The 24,450-nt window shown below is 36.5% G+C and overlaps 1 protein-coding gene across 1 annotated transcript; it reads right to left on the bottom strand.

Annotated features, from left to right (window-relative positions):
* Positions 1 to 6,208: 6,208 nt before the first annotated feature.
* LOC132559094 (CDP-diacylglycerol--glycerol-3-phosphate 3-phosphatidyltransferase, mitochondrial-like) lies at positions 6,209 to 24,217 on the bottom strand. The gene is made up of 9 exons (XM_060223705.1): positions 24,135 to 24,217; positions 16,359 to 16,551; positions 14,858 to 14,935; positions 13,951 to 14,240; positions 12,821 to 13,002; positions 10,599 to 10,903; positions 9,908 to 10,133; positions 6,972 to 7,054; positions 6,209 to 6,411 (listed from the first exon to the last, which is right to left on the bottom strand). The coding sequence occupies exons 1-9, from the start codon at positions 24,215 to 24,217 to the stop codon at positions 6,292 to 6,294; spliced, it is 1,560 nt and encodes a 519-aa protein (XP_060079688.1). The 3' UTR covers positions 6,209 to 6,291.
* Between the last annotated feature and the right edge of the window lie 233 nt (positions 24,218 to 24,450).

Raw genomic sequence — 24,450 nt, 5'->3', positions numbered from 1 at the left:
TGAGTTGGGCTGTTATAACAATCAAAGTCAGGTCCACAAAATCAGTGTATCACTATGAAAGGAAATCCATTTGTGTTTCACAAACAAGGATATCCTTATTTATCTAACAAGCAAGAATTTATCAACTGTCTCAATAATACAAATTTCTGTAACTGTCTCACAAAGATTCCATTATTGTCACACTAAAATTATTCACCTTGTATTACTGTAACTGTCTCACAAAGATTCCATTATTGTCACACTAAAATTATTCACCTTGTACCACTTAAGATACAGGATCTTGGCCTTCATACAAAAGTCGAAGGATTTTATGAAATTTTTTCTATTTTTACTATTTTCCCGATTGGGCTCTTCTCCTCCTGCTCCAGGGCAACAAGACCTGATTATATATAGAACTGACTCTCCTTTCTGTCTCACCAACATAGAAATCCCCTTCTGTCTGACTACCAACAATTTCTTTTGTTGTCTCAGTAACAAGACTTTCCTGTCTTTCTCACCAACAAGCGTTTCCCTGTCTTTCTCACCAACAAGCCTTTCCCTTTCTTTCTCACCAACAAGCGTTTCCCTTTCTTTCTCACCAACAAGCGTTTCCCTGTCTTTCTCACCAACAAGCGTTTCCCGGTCTTTCTCATCAACAAGCGTTTCCCTGTCTTTCTCACCAACAAGCGTTTCCCTTTCTTTCTCACCAACAAGCGTTTCCCTTTCTTTCTCACCAACAAGCGTTTCCCTGTCTTTCTCACCAACAAGCGTTTCCCTGTCTTTCTCACCAACAAGCGTTTCCCTGTCTTTCTCACCAACAAGCGTTTCCCTTTCTTTCTCACCAACAAGCGTTTCCCTGTCTTTCTCACCAACAAGCGTTTCCCTGTCTTTCTCACCAACAAGAGTTTCCCTTTCTGTCTCAACAACATAGAAATCCCTTTCTGTCTGACTACCAACAATTTCCTTTGTTGTCTCAGTAACAAGACTTCCCTGTTTTTCTCACCAACAAGCGTTTCCCTGTCTTTCTCACCAACAAGCGTTTCCCTGTCTTTCTCACCAACAAGCGTTTCCCTTTCTTTCTCACCAACAAGCGTTTCCCTGTCTTTCTCACCAGCAAGCGTTTCCCTGTCTTTCTCACCAACAAGCGTTTCCCTGTCTTTCTTACCAACAAGCGTTTCCCTTTCTTTCTCACCAACAAGCGTTTCCCTGTCTTTCTCACCAACAAGCGTTTCCCTTTCTGTCTCACTGACAAGAATGTGCCTTTCTGTCTTACAAGCAAGAATTTCTGTTTCTTTCTCACTAACAAGAATGTCCCTTTCTGTCTTACAACGAAGAATTTCCGTTTCTTTCTCACTAACAAGAATGTCCCTTTCTGTCTTACAAGTAAGAATTTTCGTTTCTTTCTCACTAACAAGAATGTCCCTTTCTGTCTTACAAGCAAGAATTTCCTTTTCTTTCTCACTAACAAGAATTTCCTTTCTGTCAATTTCCCTTTCTTTCTCACTTACAAAAATGTCCCTTTCTTTCTCACTAACAAGAATTTCCTTTCTGTCTCACTAATAAGAATTTAGTTGCTGTCTCACTGACAAGCATTTCCTTTCTTTCTCACTAGCAAGAATTTCCTTTCTTTCTCACTAACAAGCATTTCCTTTCTGCCTCACTAACAAGCATTTCCTTTCTGCCTCACTAACAAGAATTTCCTTTCTGTCTCACTAACAAGAATTTCCTTTCTGCCTCATTAACAAGCATTTCCTTTCTGCCTCACTAACAAGAATTTCCTTTTTGCCCCACTAACAAGCATTTCCTTTCTGCCTCACTAACAAGCATTTCCTTTCTGCCTCATTAACAAGCATTTCCTTTCTGCCTCACTAACAAGCATTTCCTTTCTGCCTCATTAACAAGCATTTCCTTTCTGCCTCACTAACAAGCATTTCCTTTCTGTCTCACTAAAAAGCATTTCCTTTCTGCCTCACTAACAAGCATTTCCTTTCTGCCTCACTAACAAGCATTTCCTTTCTGTCTCACTAACAAGAATTTTCTTTCTTTCTCACTAACAAGCATTTCCTTTCTGCCTCACTAACAAGCATTTCCTTTCTGTCTCACTAACAAGAATTTTCTTTCTTTCTCACTAACAAGCATTTCCTTTCTGTCTCACTAACAAGCATTTCCTTTCTGTCTCACTAGCAAGAATTTCCCTTTCCGTCTCGCTAGCAAGAATTTCCTTTCTGTCTCACTAACAAGAATTTAGTTGCTGTCTCACTGACAAGCATTTCCTTTCTTTCTCACTAGCAAGAATTTCCTTTCTTTCTCACTAACAAGCATTTCCTTTCTGCCTCACTAACAAGCATTTCCTTTCTGCCTCACTAAAAAGAATTTCCTTTCTGTCTCACTAACAAGAATTTCCTTTCTGCCTCATTAACAAGCATTTCCTTTCTGCCTCACTAACAAGAATTTCCTTTTTGCCCCACTAACAAGCATTTCCTTTCTGCCTCACTAACAAGCATTTCCTTTCTGCCTCATTAACAAGCATTTCCTTTCTGTCTCACTAACAAGCATTTCCTTTCTGTCTCACTAGCAAGAATTTCCCTTTCCGTCTCACTAGCAAGAATTTCCTTTCTGTCTCACTAACAAGAATTTAGTTGCTGTCTCACTGACAAGCATTTCCTTTCTTTCTCACTAGCAAGAATTTCCTTTCTTTCTCACTAACAAGCATTTCCTTTCTGCCTCACTAACAAGCATTTCCTTTCTGCCTCACTAACAAGAATTTCCTTTCTGTCTCACTAACAAGAATTTCCTTTCTGCCTCATTAACAAGCATTTCCTTTCTGCCTCACTAACAAGAATTTCCTTTTTGCCCCACTAACAAGCATTTCCTTTCTGCCTCACTAACAAGCATTTCCTTTCTGCCTCACTAACAAGCATTTCCTTTCTGCCTCATTAACAAGCATTTCCTTTCTGCCTCACTAACAAGCATTTCCTTTCTGTCTCACTAAAAAGCATTTCCTTTCTGCCTCACTAACAAGCATTTCCTTTCTGCCTCATTAACAAGCATTTCCTTTCTGCCTCACTAACAAGCATTTCCTTTCTGTCTCCCTAACAAGAATTTTCTTTCTTTCTCACTAACAAGCATTTCCTTTCTGTGTCACTAACAAGCATTTCCTTTCTGCCTCACTAACAAGCATATCCTTTTCTGCCTCACTAACAAGCATTTCCTTTCTGCCTCACTAACAAGCATTTCCTTTCTGTCTCACTAACAAGCATTTCCTTTCTGTCTCAGAAGCAAGCATTTCCCTTTCTTTCTCAATAGCAAGAATTTTCCTTTTTGTCTCACTAACAATAATTTCTCTTTCTTTCTCACTAAAAAGAACTTCCCTATCTCACTTACATGAATTTCCCTTTCTTTCTCACTAACAAGCATTTTCCTAACTCACTAACAAGAATTTTCTATTCTGTCTCACTTTCAAGGATTTCCCTGTCTCACAAACAAGAATTTGTGTGTCTCACTAACAAGAATTTCCCTATTTCACTAACAAGAATGTTTTTGTCTAGCTAACAATAATTTCCCTTTCTGTCTCATTAACAAGGATTTCCCTTTCTGTCTCACAAACATTTTTTTTGTGTCTAGCTTACAAGAATTTCCCTGTCTCACTAACAAGAATTTCCCTGTCTCATTAACAAGAATTTCCCTGTCTCCCTAACAAGAATTTCCCTGTCTTGCTTTTTAACAATGATTTCCCTTACAGTTTCATTTACAAGAATTTCTCTTCATCTCATCAACAAGAAATTCTCTTACAGTCTTATCAACAAGAATTTCAATTACAGTCTCATTCACAAGGATTTCCCTAACTTTCTCAATAACAAGGTTCTTCCTTACTGTCTCATTAACAAAAATGTGTTTTTCTGCCTTACAAAGATATCCTTTAATGTGTCATAAACAAGAATTTAATGAGAATTTCCCTTCCTGTTTCACAAACAAGAATTTCCTTAACTGTCTCATTCACAAAACATTTTTCTGACTGTCTCATTAACAAGAATTTCCTAACCTGTCTCACAAAAATTTCCCTTTCTGTCTCATTAACATGGTCTTCCCTTACTGTCTCATTAACAAGAATTTCCTTAACTGTTTCACAAGGATTTCCTTCACTGTGTCATTAACAAGAATGTCCTTAACTGTCTCACAAGGATTTCCCTCAATGTCTCATAAACAAGAATTTCCTTATCTGTCTCGAAAGGATTTCCTTACTGTCTAATTAACAAGGACTTCCCCCACTGTCTCATTAACAAGGACTTCTCTTTGCGTCTTACCAACAACTATTTCCTACTTATTAACAAAAAAATTCTATAACTTTCTCATTTACAATGACTTCCCTTACTGTCTCAATAACAAGAATGTCCTTAACTGTCTCACAAGGACTTCCCTCACTGTCTCAATAACAAGAATGTCCTTAACTGTCTCACAAGGACTTCCCTCACTGTCTCAATAACAAGAATGTCCTTAACTGTCTCACAAGGACTTCCCTCACTGTCTCAATAACAAGAATGTCCTTAACTGTCTCACAAGGACTTCCCTCACTGTCTCAATAACAAGAATGTCCTTAACTGTCTCACAAGGACTTCCCTCACTGTCTCATTAACAAGGACTTATCTTTGAGTCTTACTTACAACTATTTGCTTGTCAAAGTAACAAATATTTTTTTACCCATAATACTGATCATCCTTTTACATCATCTTTAAATCATGAAATAGCAGAAGGCTACAAAAACCTAAAAAAAACAATTATGCATCACAACAACAGAAGTCTCTTGATTAACAAATCTGTAATGAAGTGCTGCCTTAATACAAGTGGCCAACTGAGCCTGCATCATGTATTCAGATCTATTTATTTTCAGAAATCATATTTGTAATTCCTTTGCATGAAGTGTCGGTCTCTTAAAACAAACATTCACAATTGGTTAATGCCAATGGAAGAAAGGAGTGGGACCAAATTAGAAATCACCTTGTAATAATGAATGCTTCATACTGAAAGAGACAGGCGGGACCAAATTAGAAATCACCTTGTTTTAATGATTGGTTCATACAGAAAGAGACAGGTGGGACCAAATTGGAAATAACCTTGTTGTAACGATTGGTTCATACTGAAAGAGACAGGTGGGACCAAATTAGAAACTGCCTTGTTTTAATGATTGGTTCATACAGAAAGAGACAGGTGGGACCAAATTAGAAACTGCCTTGTTTTAATGATTGGTTCATACAGAAAGAGACAGGTGGGACCAAATTAGAAATCACCTTTTTCAAGAGGCCAAGGAATAACAATTATAACAAGATATGTAACTACATGATACACCACTTTCACATACCTCTAAATGAGTAGGGAAAAACTGACTTTATGTTTAAACACTGCAGAATACCTACAGCTGAAAACCATGCAGTCACCTGTAGCTAAGGTGTGGTTCACCACTGTGACATACCTCTAGCTGAGTCAGTGACAAGTGACTAGATGGTTCACCACTATGGCATACCTCTAGCTGAGTCAGTGACAAGTGACTAGATGGTTCACCATTGTGACATACCTCTAGCTGAGTCAGTGACAGGTGACTAGATGGTTCACCACTGTGACATACCTCTAGCTGAGTCAGTGACAAGTGACTAGATGGTTCACCACTGTGACATACCTCTAGCTGAGTCAGTGACAAGTGACTAGATGGTTCATCACTGTGACATACCTCTAGCTGAGTCAGTGACAAGTGACTAGATGGTTCACCACTGTGACATACCTCTAGCTGAGTCAGTGACAAGTGACTAGATGGTTAACCACTGTGACATACCTCTAGCTGAGTCAGTGACAAGTGACTAGATGGTTCACCACTGTGACATACATCTAGCTGAGTCAGTGACAAGTGACTAGATGGTTCACCACTGTGACATACCTCTAGCTGAGTCAGTGACAGGTGACTTGATGGTTCACCACTGTGACATACCTCTAGCTGAGTCAGTAACAAGTGACTAGATGGTTCACCACTGTGACATACCTCTAGCTGAGTCAGTGATAGGTGACTTGATGGTTCACCACTGTGACATACCTCTAGCTGAGTCAGTAACAAGTGACTAGATGGTTCACCACTGTGATATGACATAATCATGGGTTCAATGAATCTGTCTTTGTTAAAATTGCATATTTTTTGTTTAGTTTTTTAAACAAAGGTTTTGATTATATCAGAATTTTAGCACCTGATTGATGGTATACTGTCATCTTTAGATGTCCATTTAAAAAATCACAAAATAAAAGATGACATAAACATCCTCCCAGTTCTGCTTAAAAAAAGGTACGACAAGTCCTGGTAACAAATTTTACCCACAAAGGAACATAACGGTTCTGCTGCTGGAAGGTTGCTTCTATAATAGTGGATGAACGTTGGTACAAGTCCTCATGTTCCTTTGAAACAACAGAAGAAAATATATGTGAGTGACAGAAGGTACAGATACTCTAAAGCATAAGGGATATTGTGAGAATGTACAGACACTTCAATAATATGTAGAATATAGTGAGAATGTACAGACACTTCTATAATATGTGGAATATAGAGAGAATGTACAGACACTTCTATAATATGTGGAATATAGAGAGAAAGTACAGACACTTCTATAATAAGTGGAATATAGAGAGAATGTACAGACACTTCTATAGCTATACAAGATATTGTGATAATGTTGAGATGCTTTGATAACCTGTGTGATATTGTGAGAAATTAAAAACACTTAAATACATTAGGGATATTGTAATAATGTTGAGATACTCCAAACAAATGTGGAATGTTGTGAGAATGTTTAGACTTTCCAATAATATTGATAGCATACAGGAAATTTAGAGAAAATATAGAGATGACGTATGGAACATTGTGAGAACATACAGATAATTCAAAATGGCAGGAACGATTGAAATAACAGGAACTGTAGTAGAAAGAGTAGAAACTGTAGCAGGAAACAAAGTTTTACCTTTTTGAGTTGTTTCTGAAGATAAGCATTGTCTGTCACCACAACTGCTTGGCACTCTAAATCTCGGTAAACAGATCGATGACCTGCAACAGTGATCAAGAATTAGTGTTCATCACAAAGAGCTTATAATATGCAAGGTGTGGAATATATTCTATAGCTTTCAGTTATATCTGATTTTAAAAAACAGACCATGATATATTTACCCCCTCACTTCCCCAAGTCTCAAGAGTTCCTAACATGTAAAGATATCCACGACAACAATATACAGATGAAATGGGAAAACATGTCTAATTCCCTTTTGATATTACTTTTGATTTGAGAATTATTATATATATACTTTTAATTGTATATGATACAAATTATCCAGGCTCACTATATGAATTAACTTGTCAAATACATATTGTATGTTCACTACTTGATTAAGGTAAAGAAATAAGCTAATGTTTACTTCAGCCTAAATGGCAATATTTGTGTTTCATCTGTCCAGGAAACAGAAAAAAATTTCTCAACAAGCTTAACAAGATAAAAACGACAAGGGGCAGTACTCTTCCAAATACAGATTTCTCAACAAGCTTAACATGATAAAAACAACAAGGGGCAGTACTCTTCCAAATACAGATTTCTCAAAAAGCTTACTTAACATGATGAAAACAATGGGCAGTACTCTTCCAAATACAGATTTCTCAACAAACTTAACATGATAAAAACAACACGGGCAGCACTCTTCCTAATACAGATTTCTCAACAAGCTTAACATGATAAAAACAACAAGGGGCAGTACTCTTCCAAATACAGATTTCTCAACAAGCTTAACATGATGAAAACAATGGGCAGTACTCTTCCAAATACAGATTTCTCAACAAGCTTAACATGATGAAAACAACAAGGGGCAGTACTCTTCCAAATACAGATTTCTCAACAAGCTTAACATGATGAAAACAACAAGGGGCAGTACTCTTCCAAATACAGATTTCTCAACAAACTTAACATGATGAAAACAACAAGGGGCAGTACTCTTCCAAATATAGATTTCTCAACAAACTTACCATGATGAAAACAACAAGGGGCAGTACTCTTCCAAATACAGATTTCTCAACAATCTTAGCATTATGAAAACGACAAGGGGCAGTACTCTTCCAAATACAGATTTCTCAACAAACTTAACATGATAAAAACAACAAGGGGCAGTACTCTTCCAAATACAGATTTCTCAACAAACTTAACATTATGAAAACGCCAAGGGGCAGTACTCTTCCAAATACAGATTTCTCAACAAGCTTAACATGATGAAAACAACAAGGGGCAGTACTCTTCCAAATACAGATTTCTCAACAAGCTTAACATGATGAAAACAATGGGCAGTACTCTTCCAAATACAGATTTCTCAACAAACTTACCATGATGAAAACAACAAGGGGCAGTACTCTTCCAAATACAGATTTCTCAAAAAGCTTACTTAACATGATGAAAACAATGGGCAGTACTCTTCCAAATACAGATTTCTCAACAAACTTAACATGATAAAAACAACAAGGGGCAGTACTCTTCCAAATACAGATTTCTCAACAAGCTTAACATGATGAAAACAACAAGGGGCAGTACTCTTCCAAATACAGATTTCTCAACAAGCTTAACATGATGAAAACAATGGGCAGTACTCTTCCAAATACAGATTTCTCAACAAACTTACCATGATGAAAACAACAAGGGGCAGTACTCTTCCAAATACAGATTTCTCAACAAGCTTAACACGATGAAAACAACAAGGGGCAGTACTCTTCTTCTGGTGGTTATGATTGAATTAGGTCCATTGCTTATCTTTCCCAAGAATTTTAGTAACATAAGGCATGATATCCAATACCAGAAAATTTTTAATTTTAAATTTAATGAAGTTATTGTATAGGTAAGGACCTGAGGCACTGAAGTTGGAAAAGGACACAAGTCTGTAAGTTATAACCAAATATATTGCACTGCTGAATGTGTACAAGATCTTTTATATATATAAGGCTGCATATCTGATTTCATCAAAATTGTTTATATGTACTCAAGTTATCATGTTCTCAAAGTCTTATGAGAATGAAAGTCCAAAAGGATAGTAATTTGCAAGTTGTGATAAAATTTGTCCCATTGCTGTACAAAGTAGAAAAATTTCATAGATGACTATAAGTCAATGTCAATTTATTTCCCTAACTTTGTCGGGTTTCATCCTAGGACCATATGAGCCAAATATAATGCCTCTAGGCCTTTTAGTTCATGAGAAGAAGTCATCTAAATGTTTTAACAAATTTGAATCCTTTGACCTTGAATATCAGTCAAGGTCATTTCTTTTTGCAAACTTTGTCAAGCTTCATTACAGGAACATACCAGTCAAACATCATGCCTCTAGGCCTTTTAAGTTCATGAGAAGTCAATTAAAGGTTTTAACAAATCATACCCCAGTGACCTTGAATACAGATCATCCAACAACCATTCATATAATTTCTTTGACTAAGGTGAGTTAAAATAATGTATATGATGAAGCCTAACATCACAACAAATCTCATAATTCCTTTGACTAAGGTGGGTTAAAATAATGTATATGATGAAGCCTAACATCACAACAAATCTCATAATTCCTTTGACTAAGGTGGGTTAAAATAATGTATATGATGAAGCCTAACATCACAACAAATCTCATAATTCCTTTGACTAAGGTGGGTTAAAATATTACATTATTAAACTTAACATCACAAACTATAATTTGATTACTTTGATTCTAGTGAATTAAAATAATACTATAAAACCTTGTATCTGAACACATTGTTTGATTCCTAAAGTAAGTTAAAATGGTATGCTATAAAGAACACATCATTTGGTTAGGAATATAAAACCTCGGCTACAATGTCATTGATAATGACAATTTTGTTTAAGTGAGGTCTTCACAAAAAGCTTTTTACCAAAATTGCTGGAGCCAATAATGGTCATTGCTGGATACTTGGAATCACAGAGATAGTACCACAAGCCCTTCACATGAAAAGACCAAGTATGGTGGAAGTACTCTTGCAATTTTATACGGGCCTCCTGGTCCCCTTCACAGATCCTGTTGTAAAACTCCTTAGCAGTCTGTACATACACGTAAGGCACAGCTCCTGACACACCTTTTGCACCAAAGAATCCATTTGTCTGGAAACAGCAATCAATATCTATAATATTGAAATGATTTTAACACATTTGGCCCTTGTGACCATTAAAGTGGAACAAGGCCATTAATTTCATCAAATTTGATGTGCCCTTTCGTTCTGCATTTTACACATCTAATGCTAATACCTGAGGCACTCTTTATTATAGAGATGAAATCACTTGAAGTGTTTTACACTATCAACCTTTATGAAAATCAGTCAAGGCCATTCATTTGAATACACTTGGTAGCCCTTCATTCTGGCATGCCAGTAACCTAGTATCATTACCCTGGGCTTTTCTTTTATGGAGCAAAAACAAGTGTTCAGCTTACTCCAAATGGACAGATGTCTTACCGTGGCCAATGCACACTTGTCTTGCAGGCAGTTTGCACAAAAGAATGGATAACTAATAATAACCTTTGACCTTGACCTATCATCAACAAGAGTTGGCAACCGTAGGATTGTATACCTCTGGTGAAGACATTAATATGTCGAATTCAGCATCTGTTTCTTGTAAAATTATCTGCATATATTCTTCTGTCAAGTTGAAGTATCCAGATGCTAGTAGTAGTTTTTCATCCTTCTTTGCTTTTCTGAACATGTGTTTCATGACCTGTTCATCATCCTGGATCCCTAGTGGTCCCATCTGTACCAGAGGGTATACCCACGTATCTACACCCTCTCCAGCTAGTTGACCATCACTCATCTGATTCTTAACAATGTCTAGGATTCTCTGACGAGCCTCTTTCTTGTAACCCTCACCATCATCTTTGTCTACAATTCAAATTTTATGCATAAATAATCATATCTGCATGCAAGTGTAGGACCTAACTCTAACCCTAACCCTATTCTTGGGTAATGAGTTGTCATAGGAGAAAACAAATGAGGGGTAAAAAGAAGGCAACAAAAAAGTATACAAAATTTGGTAAGGAAGAAGAGTTACATAAACTCAGGGTTAGCTTTATAAATAGCACAGTAGCTAGTAGTCAGTATTGTTTACACTAAAGAAAGTGAAGCTTAGTTAAAAGGTATTGCATAAAGGTTACTGCAGGGAACACAGATAAAATACTGATTCAAAAGATCCCAGAGGGATACCCACCATTAATTAATCTTTATTTGTTATTTGAAAGTTGGATCTCTCCTCTTACCTCTGTTTATGCTCTTAATTATATGAAATTTTAAAAATCCTTTAAGAAATAACAATAATAATAATTAAGAAAATGGTCACCTGAGAGCTGTTTTTTGCAAAATCAAATGGGCGCAGCCAGGGACCAAGAGGGTCTACATATGAAATTTGAGAAAGATCCATTCAGAACTTCTCGAAAATAGCAGTAACATTTTTTCTTTGTCAAAATCCAAGATGGCCTCCTGGTTGCAATTTTGCTTCTCCTGATCAGTCCCACTTCAAAATGGTACAAGAAGAGACTAAGGGAAAGTAAGAGACATCTAATTGAATACTTCGCAAGAAATAGCGATAACAAACTTCATTGTAAAATGAGTCTCATGGGCCTTAACGGTCATCTGACTATAAAGATCTACATATGAAAGAGACAAAGTAGGCTTGAAATAAATTGCCCAACTACTCTACAGCTTATACAGAAGATAGAAGACATTGTTGGTTCATCAAGACATTTTTTTTACAAACTTGAAATCATTTTCTTTATACATGCACTATACAACTGCCATTACTCCAAATGTATTGCTTGTTGAAAAAGCAAGCTACAGGCCCAATATCAAGACCCTTGGCATGCTTCAGGCATAATAATATCATCCCAAACCTTTCCATTATTGAGAGAAAGTTTTAAGCATTTCAACATATTTGACCCCTGTGACCTCTCAAGTGGATAAAGGACATTCCTAATAACAAGGGGTAAAATCAAATTTCTGAATTTAAGAAATGATTCTCCAATATCAATGATGTTTCAGAAAAAATATGGTTGAAATCCATTACAGCATTAAAAAGAAGTAGTGTTTTGAAACAAAATATTGACTGATTTCCCCTTTTGGGGCCCTGCATGAAAGTCCCTAGGGGTCAAATCATATGTCCTGCTCACTAGTAGAGTCATTGTATCTGTTTCCTCATCATTTTAGGACTTACTAAATATATAATATGTCCTACTCACTAGCAGAGGTTTGTCCTCGTCATTTTAGGACCTTCTAAATAGACTATGTCCTACTCACTAGCAGAGGTTTGTCCTCGTCATTTCAGGACCTTCTATATAGACTATGTTCTACTCACTAGCAGAGGTTTGTCCTCATCATTTTAGGACCTTCTAAATAGACTATGTCCTACTCACTAGCAGAGGTTTGTCCTCGTCATTTTAGGACCTTCTATATAGACTATGTCCTACTCACTAGCAGAGGTTTGTCCTCATCATTTTAGGACCTTCTATATAGACTATGTCCTACTCACTAGCAGAGGTTTGTCCTCATCATTTTAGGACCTACTACATAGACCTACTATACAGACTATTTCCTACACATAAGCAGAGCCATCTATATCAGTGCCCTAGTTATGAGTAGTTATATTGTTTACAGACATATGAATAACAGTTGCTGGAGTAGTAATGAAAACACAATATTGTTTACAGACATATGAATGACAGATCCAGGACAACCTGCCAGGAAATTCTAATCTTTGCCCAGAAGAATTTATAAAAATCAATTGTTGTATAACTGATATGAACAAACCATCAAAAGGATGTGCCTTGCAGTGTGGTGAGAGTGTGACAGTGTTGTCTGAGTGGAGGATGAAAGAAGATGCTGCAACACCCTTCACTAGGGCAGAGAAAAAGTCAGCCATCTCCACACAGTCATTGAAGAGTATATAACGGTCCTGTCTATCTGTAAAGTAGGATTCACTTAGGTTGGCCCTGCAAAAGCATTACATTTTATCATCATAACTGAGTTTGCGCTGCTGCTGCATTTACATTTTATTCCATTTACTGAAGTTGACCCTGCAAAAGCATCACATTTCATCATCATCTCTCAGGTTGGCCCTGCAAATGCATCACATTTCATCATCATATCTCAGGTTGGCCCTGAAAAAGCATCACATATTATCATCTCTCAGGTTGGCCCTTAATCATATTAAGAGTGCGGCTTAAACCCTGGTGCAGCTAATACTTCGTGAATGTTGAAAATTGCTAAAAACTGGTTTATAGGCCAGGAAATACGGTAAATTCTTTTAAATCTCCAGCTAGAATCACAACTATGGATGGACCAATAGGAACTTACAAATGAACTTCTATCTACCAAGCGCTTCATAAGAAATAGTAATTTAGATTATTTCCAAATTTAAACAATTGATACTCATAAATGTAATCTTCCAATATAAACTATAGTACATTTTACACCCATAGGTCAAGATATTCATAATTTTGGTAAAGCGCCAGAAGATAATTCCATCCATGAAAAGTACTTCTCCAATATCTGGGTGCTGAGAAGATGTTCAAGTCAAAATGACCACTAAAAAACCAAGATGCCTCTCTTGAGCCATTTTATTTTTTCTGACTAGTCTGAAAGTTGAATGGGCACCATTATGGTCCAAGGCTAATTTTCATAAAAGGATTAAGAAGGATTTCTCCCGAAAGGGCAATAACAAGAACAGACGGGAGGCAGACAAATGAATAAAGGACCACAGCCATGGGCTATCAGAACAGCATCTTATGATAGTGGGATAAAAAGCTCAATTAAGATACCAAACAATGGGGGTGACTAGTATGCTACCCTCACATAGTCATAGACAGACCATCATCATATTTCTCATATAACCTCCACCCTCTAAGTTGGGGTTTGGAGGCAGGATAAAAATAACTTACCCACTGATGATGAAACTATCATCAAACAAGTACATCTTCATGTGGTGCAGTCCAACAATTTCATCAAATCGTTGTGGCAATAAAGAACGGACTAGACCACGCAAGTTTGGTGAATGGAAAAGATGAACATGAAGCATTCCTTTGAATTCTTTTAACAGTGGTGTGAGCATTGTTCTCGATGAATTGTCATGTCCTCGTGAACCACGGACAAAATCCAATAGTACATGCACTTCAAAGTTCTCATCTTTGTTCCTTCTGGCTTGAAGGCAAGCCTCACGTATATTGTCTACCTGTACAGAGAAACAACAACGGGCTATTAAAACTTTCTACATATTTCTTGGACCCTAGAGAGACCTCCGGATTATATGTTGTCTACCTGTACAGAGAAACAACAACGGGCTATTAAAACTTTCTACATATTTCTTGGACCCTAGAGAGACCTCCGGATTATATGTTGTCTACCTGTACAGAGAAACAACAACGGGCTATTAAAACTTTCTACATATTTCTTGGACCCTAGAGAGACCTCCGGATTATATGTTGTCTACCTGTACAGAGAAACAACAACGGGCTATTAAAACTTTCTACATATTTCTTGGACCCTAGAGAGACCTCCGGATTATATGTTGTCTACCTGTACAGAGAAACAACAACGGGCTATTAAAACTTTCTACATATTTCTTGGACCCTAGAGAGACCTCAGGATTATATGTTGTCTACCTGTAAGGAGAAACAACAACGGGCTATTAAAACTTTCTACATATTTCTTGGACCCTAGAGAGACCTCTGGATTATATGTTGTCTACCTGTACAGAGAAACAACAACAGGCTATCAAAACTTGCTATGTATTTGTTAGAAAATGATAAATCTTGCTTTCTTTGTTTGAGAAACATATTTAGTACATACCAATTCTTGTTCCAACACTCCAGTCCCCAAGTAGAGAGAGGCAAGCACAACTCTTTTCTTAGCCTGTTTAACTCTCATCTGCAAGATTGTAACAAATTTAATGGGTACACAGATAGTTTTAATAGCAACTATTTATTTTAAGCTCTTAAAAATCAAATGACGATTTCTCATCAATAGTCAGGAAAGATCAGTTTTGCTTTGACAAATCTGTACCTAAATGGGTGACCCCTGATGTAAGACAACTATCATAGTGACACCTGATGTAAAACAACTACCATAGTGACACCTGATGTAAGACAACTATCATAGTGACACATGATGTAAGACAACTACCATATTGACACCTGATGTAAGACAACTATCATAGTGACACCTGATATTAGACAACTACCATAGTGACACCTAATGTTAGACAACTATCAGAGTGACACCTGATGTTAGACAACTACCATAGTGACACTTGATGTAAGACAACTATCTGAGTGACACCTGATGTAAGACAACTACCAATGTGACACCTGATGTAAGACAACTATCAGAGAGACCCCTGATGTTAGACAACTACCATATTGACACTTGATGTAAGACAACTATCTGAGTGACACCTGATGTAAGACAACTACCAATGTGACACCTGATGTTAGACAACTATCAGTGTTATCTGATGTAAGACAACTATCATAGTGACACCTGATGTAAGACAACTATCAGAGTGACACCTGATGTAAGACAACTACCATAGTGACACCTGATGTAAGACAACTACCATAGTGACACCTGATGTAAGACAACTATCAAAGTGACACCTGATGTAAGACAACTATCATAGTGACACCTGATGTTAGACAACTATCATAGTGTTATCTGATGTAAGACAACTATCATAGTGACACATGATGTGAGACAACTATCATAGTGTTATCTGATGTAAGACAACTATCATAGTGACACATGATGTGAGACAACTACCATAGTGACACCTGATGTAAGACAACTACCAAAATGACACCTGATGTTAGACAACTACCATAGTGACACCTGATGTAAGACAACTACCATAGTGACACCTGATGTAAGACAACTATCATTGTGTCACCTGATGTTAGACAACTATCATAGTGACACCTGATGTAAGACAACTATCATAGTGACACCTGATGTTAGACAATTATCATAGTGTTATCTGATGTAAGACAACTATCATTGTGTCACCTGATATTAGACAACTATCATAGTGACACCTGATGTAAGACAACTATCATAGTGACACATGATGTGAGACAACTATCATAGTGTTATCTGATGTAAGACAACTATCATAGTGACACATGATGTGAGACAACTACCATAGTGACACCTGATGTAAGACAACTACCAAAATGACACCTGATGTTAGACAACTACCATAATGATATATTTATTTCCACTTTCCAATAAGAACTGACTCCTAATATCAGACTCTTTCTCTGTTTGGTGGTTGAATTAGAATTGATCAGATTACCTTTAAAGTTTCATAAAACTGATCAGGTTGCTGTAGAACTTGAACTTGGTGGCCGTTGATACCAAAACAAGGAGCCTTACTGCCAATCCAGGAAAAAGCATTCTTCACTTGGTCATTTGTTGATATAATCTGTTCTTGTTCATTACTGACTTGTCTCTCAATGTCTTTCATGCAGTTGGTCTGTGATAGATATCTATGAATATAAGAAATACAACTGATAAACCTCAAACCTTACTGGTTGATGAACACTACAAACATCTTTATTTTCCTTATAATTTGCCACTTGGGCTTTATTTCTTCAACTGGAGTTTGAATAAGATTCAATAATTAATTTTTATTATTTGAACACAAAATGCAATTTTTTCTTTCATCAATTTTTTCTTTTCCTTTCTCCATGAATAAAAATGCATCAATCTCTGCCCACTTGATAATGATTGGAGGAGTCAATTGCAACATGTCACCTTGTACATGTCGAACTCATTTTTTGAAAGACAGGAATTCAATTGGTGCATTGAACATTGTCATTCAATGATGTAAACAAAAAAAAAGTGAACATCATGAAATTCAAATATCTTACAATGTACAATAAACAATGAATAAATAACAGATCTAACAGAGGCAAAATATCTGTTATTTCATATTTTTACACATTTTGAACTCCGGGCTAAAAGCAATATGACAACACCAGATCAAAACATAGTCTGCTTATAAATTTTATGTCCAACTTCCAATAACAGAATAGATTTCAATCTCAGTGGTGTCTTTAGCTTTCCGAAGCCTGCCAATGATTTTCTGAATGGTGAATTAGATGAGAATCTAAAAAACACTTTATCTGTTGTATCAGGACCACAAGAATGCTAGCAACTCTTTTCCTACTCACTACTGTCACAAATCACTTCTGCTTTTAATCCAACAGTGCTCTTTCCAAATAATGATGTAAACCAACCACTTGTCACATATATACTGAGCCCCTTTGTCCATCGTCTGTTACTATGATTTCTGCTTGAAATGTGATGGGCCAACTGATGAATGAATTTTGAATTACTGAAAATGCTGCAAATTAGCTGTAAATAATGTCAACTCATATCCTGCAAGCTGTTATGTGTAGTGATTGTTATAATTCTTCATTAAATTATCATATCTATTCATTGATGTGATATTTTTGTTTTTGAAATGTATCTAAGAAATTCATTTGTGTGATATTTTTGTTTTTGAAATGTATCTAAGAAATTCATTGATGTGATATTTTTGTTTTTGAAATGAATCTAAGAAATTCATGGATGTGCATTCATTCAGCTTGCAAATCAGTTTTTCTTTCATACCACCATGAAACCAAACAAATATTCCTTATCCAACCTTAATTAAACTGGTAAGAAAAACCCTTCCATGTATACAAAATTGAAATTCCATCATCCAAAGATGCTCTTGGTTCCTAGTATTTTGTTTTCTATAATCCAAATCCATTTCATTCTCTTAACATTAGCATTTTTAAGGCAGACACTATATACTCATATCACATCAACACCATGTCCTTATCTCATAAATATACAAGTTCAAACTCACATCATCATATCATATAAACTTAAAATACATATCTATAGCTTCAAATTCACTTCCTGCTTATCTAATACCATGTAAGTAAGTTTCCCGAGGCCTGTATCCAAAGCTTTACTCAGGTTTTTGGAATCCCTTTATCTGAGCAGATGGATTTCCAAAATTATTTTCTCTTTATTCAGCGAGTCCTTCTTGGCTTGTAGTATCTCAAGAGCAAAAGTAGAAAGAAAAACATATAGGCACCTAATGCCCCACCACATACCTGCCAACTTTTCAAAATTCTGATGCAGAGAAAAGTGTGTGAACAACATTTTTGACTTACCACGATACCTTGCATGTCAGGACATTTGTCACAAAGGAAAAATTGATTAATAGATATTTAATAAATACATCTTGACAACTTTGAATTGATAAAGTGCCTGCTTTGCTAAACTATAACAATGAAAAAAATATGGGTTTTTTTTCACAAGTAGGGATCAAGTTGGAATTTATTCATTTAAATTATCAGTATTCATTGAACTCGCACAATATAACAGATATTAAGATTTATGAATGTCTGTTTGATTGTTAGTAAACATATTTATTTTCAAATATGATGCTTCTAAAAGAATTTGTTTAATTGAAATATGGAAAAAGTAATATAAAATCATCTCATGAAATTTTAAGCTATTATTTGATTAAAATGTTGAAAGAGGCAAAAGCAATCATTAATGAAAAAAATTCTTCCATAAAATTCAAAATGTTTTAATCTAGATAAAATGGTCCATGATAATTGAATTTTATTTGAAATATTTACTGTTATATATATATTTAGATAAGAATTGTAGACAGATACAAATACGGAAATTTGGTCTGGATCCTTTCGTCTTTTTAAGTGTAGCTACTTTCTATTCAGCTATAATCACGTTTTCAGGGGGGGGGGGGGGGGGGAACCAAACATGCTTGAAATCTTATTCAACTCTTCACTGAGTGAAATATTTTTTTATCTGAATTTTAACTCATAATGCCAACTTAAGGAATGGCATGGTTAAATTACAGGTATTGACTGGCATGGTTCAATTACAGGTATTGACTGGCATGGTTCAATTACAGGTATTGACTGGCATGGTTCAATTACAGGCATGGTTAAATTACAGGCATTGACTGGCATGGTTAAATTACAGGTATTGACTGGTATGGTTAAATTACAGGTATTGACTGGCATGGTTAAATTACAGGCATCGACTGGCATGGTTCAATTACAGGCATGGTTAAATTACAGGCATTGACTGGCATGGTTAAATTACAGGTATTGACTGGCATGGTTAAATTACTGGTATTGACTGGCATGGTTAAATTACTGGGGGGGGGGGGGGGGGGGGGAACCAAACATGCTTGAAATCTTATTCAACTCTTCAGTGAGTGAAATATTTTTTTATCTGAATTTTAACTCATAATGCCAACTTAAGGAATGGCATGGTTAAATTACAGGTATTGACTGGCATGGTTAAATTACAGGTATTGACTGGCATGGTTCAATTACAGGCATGGTTAAATTACAGGCATTGACTGGCATGGTTAAATTACAGGTATTGACTGGCATGGTTAAATTACAGGTATTGACTGGCATGGTTAAATTCTAGGCATCGACTGGCATGGTTCAATTACAGGCATGGTTAAATTACAGGCATTGACTGGCATGGTTAAATTACAGGTATTGACTGGCATGGTTAAATTACTGGTATTGACTGGCATGGTTAAATTACTGGTATTGACTGGCATGGTTAAATTACAGGTATTGACTGGCATGGTTAAATTACTGGTATTGACTGGCATGGTTAAATTACAGGTATTGACTGGCATGGTTAAATTACTGGTATTTACTGGCATGGTTAAATTACAGGTGTTGACTGGCATGGTTAAATTACAGGCATCGACTGGCATGGTTCAATTACAGGCATGGTTAAATTACTGGTATTGACTGGCATGGTTAAATTACAGGTGTTGACTGGCATGGTTAAATTACTGGTATTTACTGGCATGGTTAAATTACAGGTATTGACTGGCATGGTTAAATTACAGGCATGGTTAAATTACTGGTATTGACTGGCATGGTTAAATTACAGGTGTTGACTGGCATGGTTAAATTACTGGTATTGACTGGCATGGTTAAATTACAGGTATTGACTGGCATGGTTAAATTACTGGTATTTACTGGCATGGTTAAATTACAGGTGTTGACTGGCATGGTTAAATTACAGGCATCGACTGGCATGGTTCAATTACAGGCATGGTTAAATTACTGGTATTGACTGGCATGGTTAAATTACAGGTGTTGACTGGCATGGTTAAATTACTGGTATTTACTGGCATGGTTAAATTACAGGTATTGACTGGCATGGTTAAATTACAGGCATGGTTAAATTACTGGTATTGACTGGCATGGTTAAATTACAGGTGTTGACTGGCATGGTTAAATTACAGGTGTTGACTGGCATGGTTAAATTACAGGTATTGACTGGCATGGTTAAATTACAGGTATTGACTAGGTAGGGAACAATCAGTCATGTACCCTGATTAGGTAGGAAACAATCAGTCATGTACCCCGAGTCCTGACCAATATTTAGGTAGGGAACAATCAGCCATGTACCCCGCGTCCTGACCAATAGTTAGGTAGGGAATAGTCAGTCATGTACCCTGATTAGGTAGGAAACAATCAGTCATGTACCCAGAGTCCTGACCAATATTTAGGTAGGGAACAATCAGCCATGTACCCCGTGTCCTGACCAATAGTTAGGTAGGGAATAGTCAGTCATGTACCCTGATTAGGTAGGAAACAATCAGTCATGTACCCAGAGTCCTGACCAATAGTTAGGTAGGGAACAATCAGTCATGTACCCCGAGTCCTGACCAATATTTAGGTAGGGAACAATCAGCCATGTACCCCGCGTCCTGACCAATAGTTAGGTAGGGAATAGTCAGTCATGTACCCTGATTAGGTAGGAAACAATCAGTCATGTACACTGAGTCCTGAGGGCTGGGTAATTAAAATCAGGAAAATCACCACTGAATCGGGAAAGTTAGCAGATATGCCATCATATGAATTCATGCACACAGTACTAATCTAGACCAAGTGAACTAATCAGCAGTACCAGTCTAGACCAAGTGAACTAATCAGCAGTACCAGTCTAGACCAAGTGAACTAATCAGCAGTAACAGTCTAGACCAAGTGAACTAATCAGCAGTACCAGTCTAGACCAAGAGAAGTAATCAGCAGTACCAGTCTACATCAAGTGAACTAATCAGCAGTACCAGTCTAGACCAAGTGAACTAATCAGCAGTACCAGTCTAGATCAAGTGAACTAATCAGCAGTACCAGTCTAGACCAAGTGAACTAATTAGCAGTACCAGTCTAGACCAAGTGAACTAATCAGCAGTACCAGTCTAGATCAAGTGAACTAATCAGCAGTACCAGTCTAGACCAAGTGAACTAATCAGCAGTACCAGTCTAGACCAAGTGAACTAATCAGCAGTACCAGTCTAGATCAAGTGAACTAATCAGCAGTACCAGTCTAGACCAAGTGAACTAATCAGCAGTACCAGTCTAGATCAAGTGAACTAATCAGCAGTACCAGTCTAGATCAAGTGAACTAATCAGCAGTACCAGTCTAGACCAAGTGAACTAATCAGCAGTACCAGTCTAGATCAAGTGAACTAATCAGCAGTACCAGTCTAGACCAAGTGAACTAATTAGCAGTACCAGTCTAGACCAAGTGAACTAATCAGCAGTACCAGTCTTGACCAAGTGAACTAATCAGCAGTACCAGTCTAGACCAAGTGAACTAATCAGCAGTACCAGTCTAGACCAAGTGAACTAATTAGCAGTACCAGTCTAGACCAAGTGAACTAATCAGCAGTACCAGTCTAGACCAAGTGAACTAATCAGCAGTACCAGTCTAGACCAAGTGAACTAATCAGCAGTACCAGTCTAGACCAAGTGAACTAATTAGCAGTACCAGTCTAGACCAAGTGAACTAATCAGCAGTACTAGTCTACACTAAGTGAAGTAATCAGCAGTACCAGTCTAGACCAAGTGAACTAATTAGCAGTACTAGTCTACACTAAGTGAAGTAATCAGCAGTACTAGTCTACACTAAGTGAAGTAATCAGCAGTACTAGTCTACACCAAGTGAAGTAATCAGCAGTACTAGTCTACACCAAGTGAACTAATCAGCTATGTCCAGAATATATATATTTCAAATCTTCTGTCAATTACTGATATGAAAATTCTACGCATTTATACATTTTTGTATGTAGTACTATCAAATTTGTATATATATTGATCTGATCTATATATATATTTACCAACTTCCTTTCCTTGTTAAATAAGTGGACATATGGCTTAAAGGCTAAAGATCAGTAAAACCTGTATGACTATGTGACACATTGTGACATGGCATTTACACTTCCTTGTTCCTAGTGTTCAGCTCCTTCCCCAGGCTATTTCATATATGTAGGATATACGTGTGAAGGTAATACCTAGAGGTGAACATTGATATTTGCGGAAGTCAAATCAACAGGTAGCTGAAATATAACATTATCTTCAGAATATCATGATCACTTAATTTTTTGTCTGCATATAGATAATCTTTTAAGGCACTGTTTTTAGGGAAAAAAAATTTCTTCAACATTTAACAGAAGGCAAGCAAATCTTTTTATGAATTTGCAAATTTATGAGCATAATGTAGCGGTATGATCATAATGAATCCGCTGGGTTCGATGTTTTACTTTTATCAAAAGAGAGCAAGATTAACTTGTATCATGCAATAATGTTACACTCGACAGCACAGATGACACCACAATAGCAGATGCAAATGCCAGAAAAATACAGAGACAGGCTTACTAACACAAGAATTCCACCCGTCACTCAGAGTGATAGAATTCAAATGTACCAAAGTACTAATGACAAATAAAAGAAAGCAACAAGACAGAAACTTTCAACCAATCTAACAATTTCGTCAAAGGCTGTCAAGTGTTACATGTCCAGTCCGCAGCTGACCCCAACTCACATACAGCACACATACGTACAAAGTGCAAACAAAGAAACATACTTGCACTATACTTGATACATTGACAGGAAAAATGTAATGCCAGTTTTACTGATAATATACAAGTGATTAAAAAACCAACAAATTCAGTATATTGTACTAAATGACAAATAAATATCTTTCAAATCCAAAAGAATTTGACATTCAATATAATAACTTAATTTTGATCCTGTTACAATAAGGGTTTGTCTTTGGAAAACTTACATGAACTGTGTGGAAATCACGTAATCGATACAAGACTTGTTGTCCAATGACAATTATAACAGTTACGTACATATATATGTATCACCCACTAGTCCGCCAGCGGAAAAGGTGTCTGATCCTATGACAATGATGACTATAGTACAACAGAATAGCATTTTACATACATTGTATAAAAAATACTGCCAGTACATATCAACCACAGACTGATGACAATATAATGATTAATAATGTTAATATGCTGCTCTCTTCTTGGGGTTGATCTGTTCCATATTAACATACATCCTTGATTGGTGAGGTGCCTTTGAACTCAGGCACAATGGTTTACAAATAAGTCATTGAATGGTCTTTCAAAAAACTGAAAAAAATAGTATTCTTTTTTAATTCACAGGCTGATTTGTATTTCCAAAATATGTTATTGACTTTTTATGAAAACAGTTCAACTGCTCCTTTATTCAATATTGCTAATGATGTCATTGAAACCTTTTGTTACAAAAAACACAGGTGGGAACATTCAAAAAATAGTTTCAAATTCTTGTGCATAATTTTGCTGAAAATGACCGCTGAACTACAATGTGCAGTGTATTGTTCACTGAATTGTAAACAAATTAGACAACATATATTTGGTTTTTTTTTCACACGCGCATTTTATGGATTGATCATTTTAAAGTGAATATGCCATTCTGTCCGGTTATTTCCACAAAGCACTTCATGACTTACCTGTAGACCATTGTGTTGGAGTTCCACTTCCTGTGCAAATCTAAGGATGTTCCGTAGTTTATAATTAATTACTAGTGTACCCCGAGCAAGTACCTTAAATCTTATATTATAAGAGGATGTTTCGCTGCATCCTATGATCCTCACAATCATAATAAAATTATCATTTAATTTTTATTTCTGATAAATTCTTTGGTCAAAATGGAGTAAATGTTACCTTAGACTGCCGAACATCCCCATAAAACCAATCACTTTTTGTCCACATGATTGGAAGAGACGGCTGAAACCACGAAGTGCCATGTTGTTGTCTTTGAAATATTTTGTGATTTATCAATGTGTTCGAGACTATCCGAAGATACAAACGTTTTGATGATTCAGGACAGTTTCCGTGTTATTCCGACAATGTTCGTTTAATCATGGTTGTAAATACGCTTAACGCTTTTAATGTGAACGGAAACTCACGAAGTACAGCGCTTTGTAAGGCGGAAAGTGACGATACCTGCGTCTCGTGTTTATTGCTGCTATTGGCAACG

This window comes from Ylistrum balloti, unplaced genomic scaffold (assembly GCF_031769215.1).
Source record: "Ylistrum balloti isolate Yb309-2 unplaced genomic scaffold, AGI_CSIRO_Ybal_v1 Utg370854, whole genome shotgun sequence".
Lineage (NCBI taxonomy): Eukaryota > Metazoa > Mollusca > Bivalvia > Pectinida > Pectinidae > Ylistrum > Ylistrum balloti.
The sequence above is the reverse complement of the archived record's forward strand: the minus strand, read 5'-3'. Positions and strand labels throughout refer to the sequence as shown.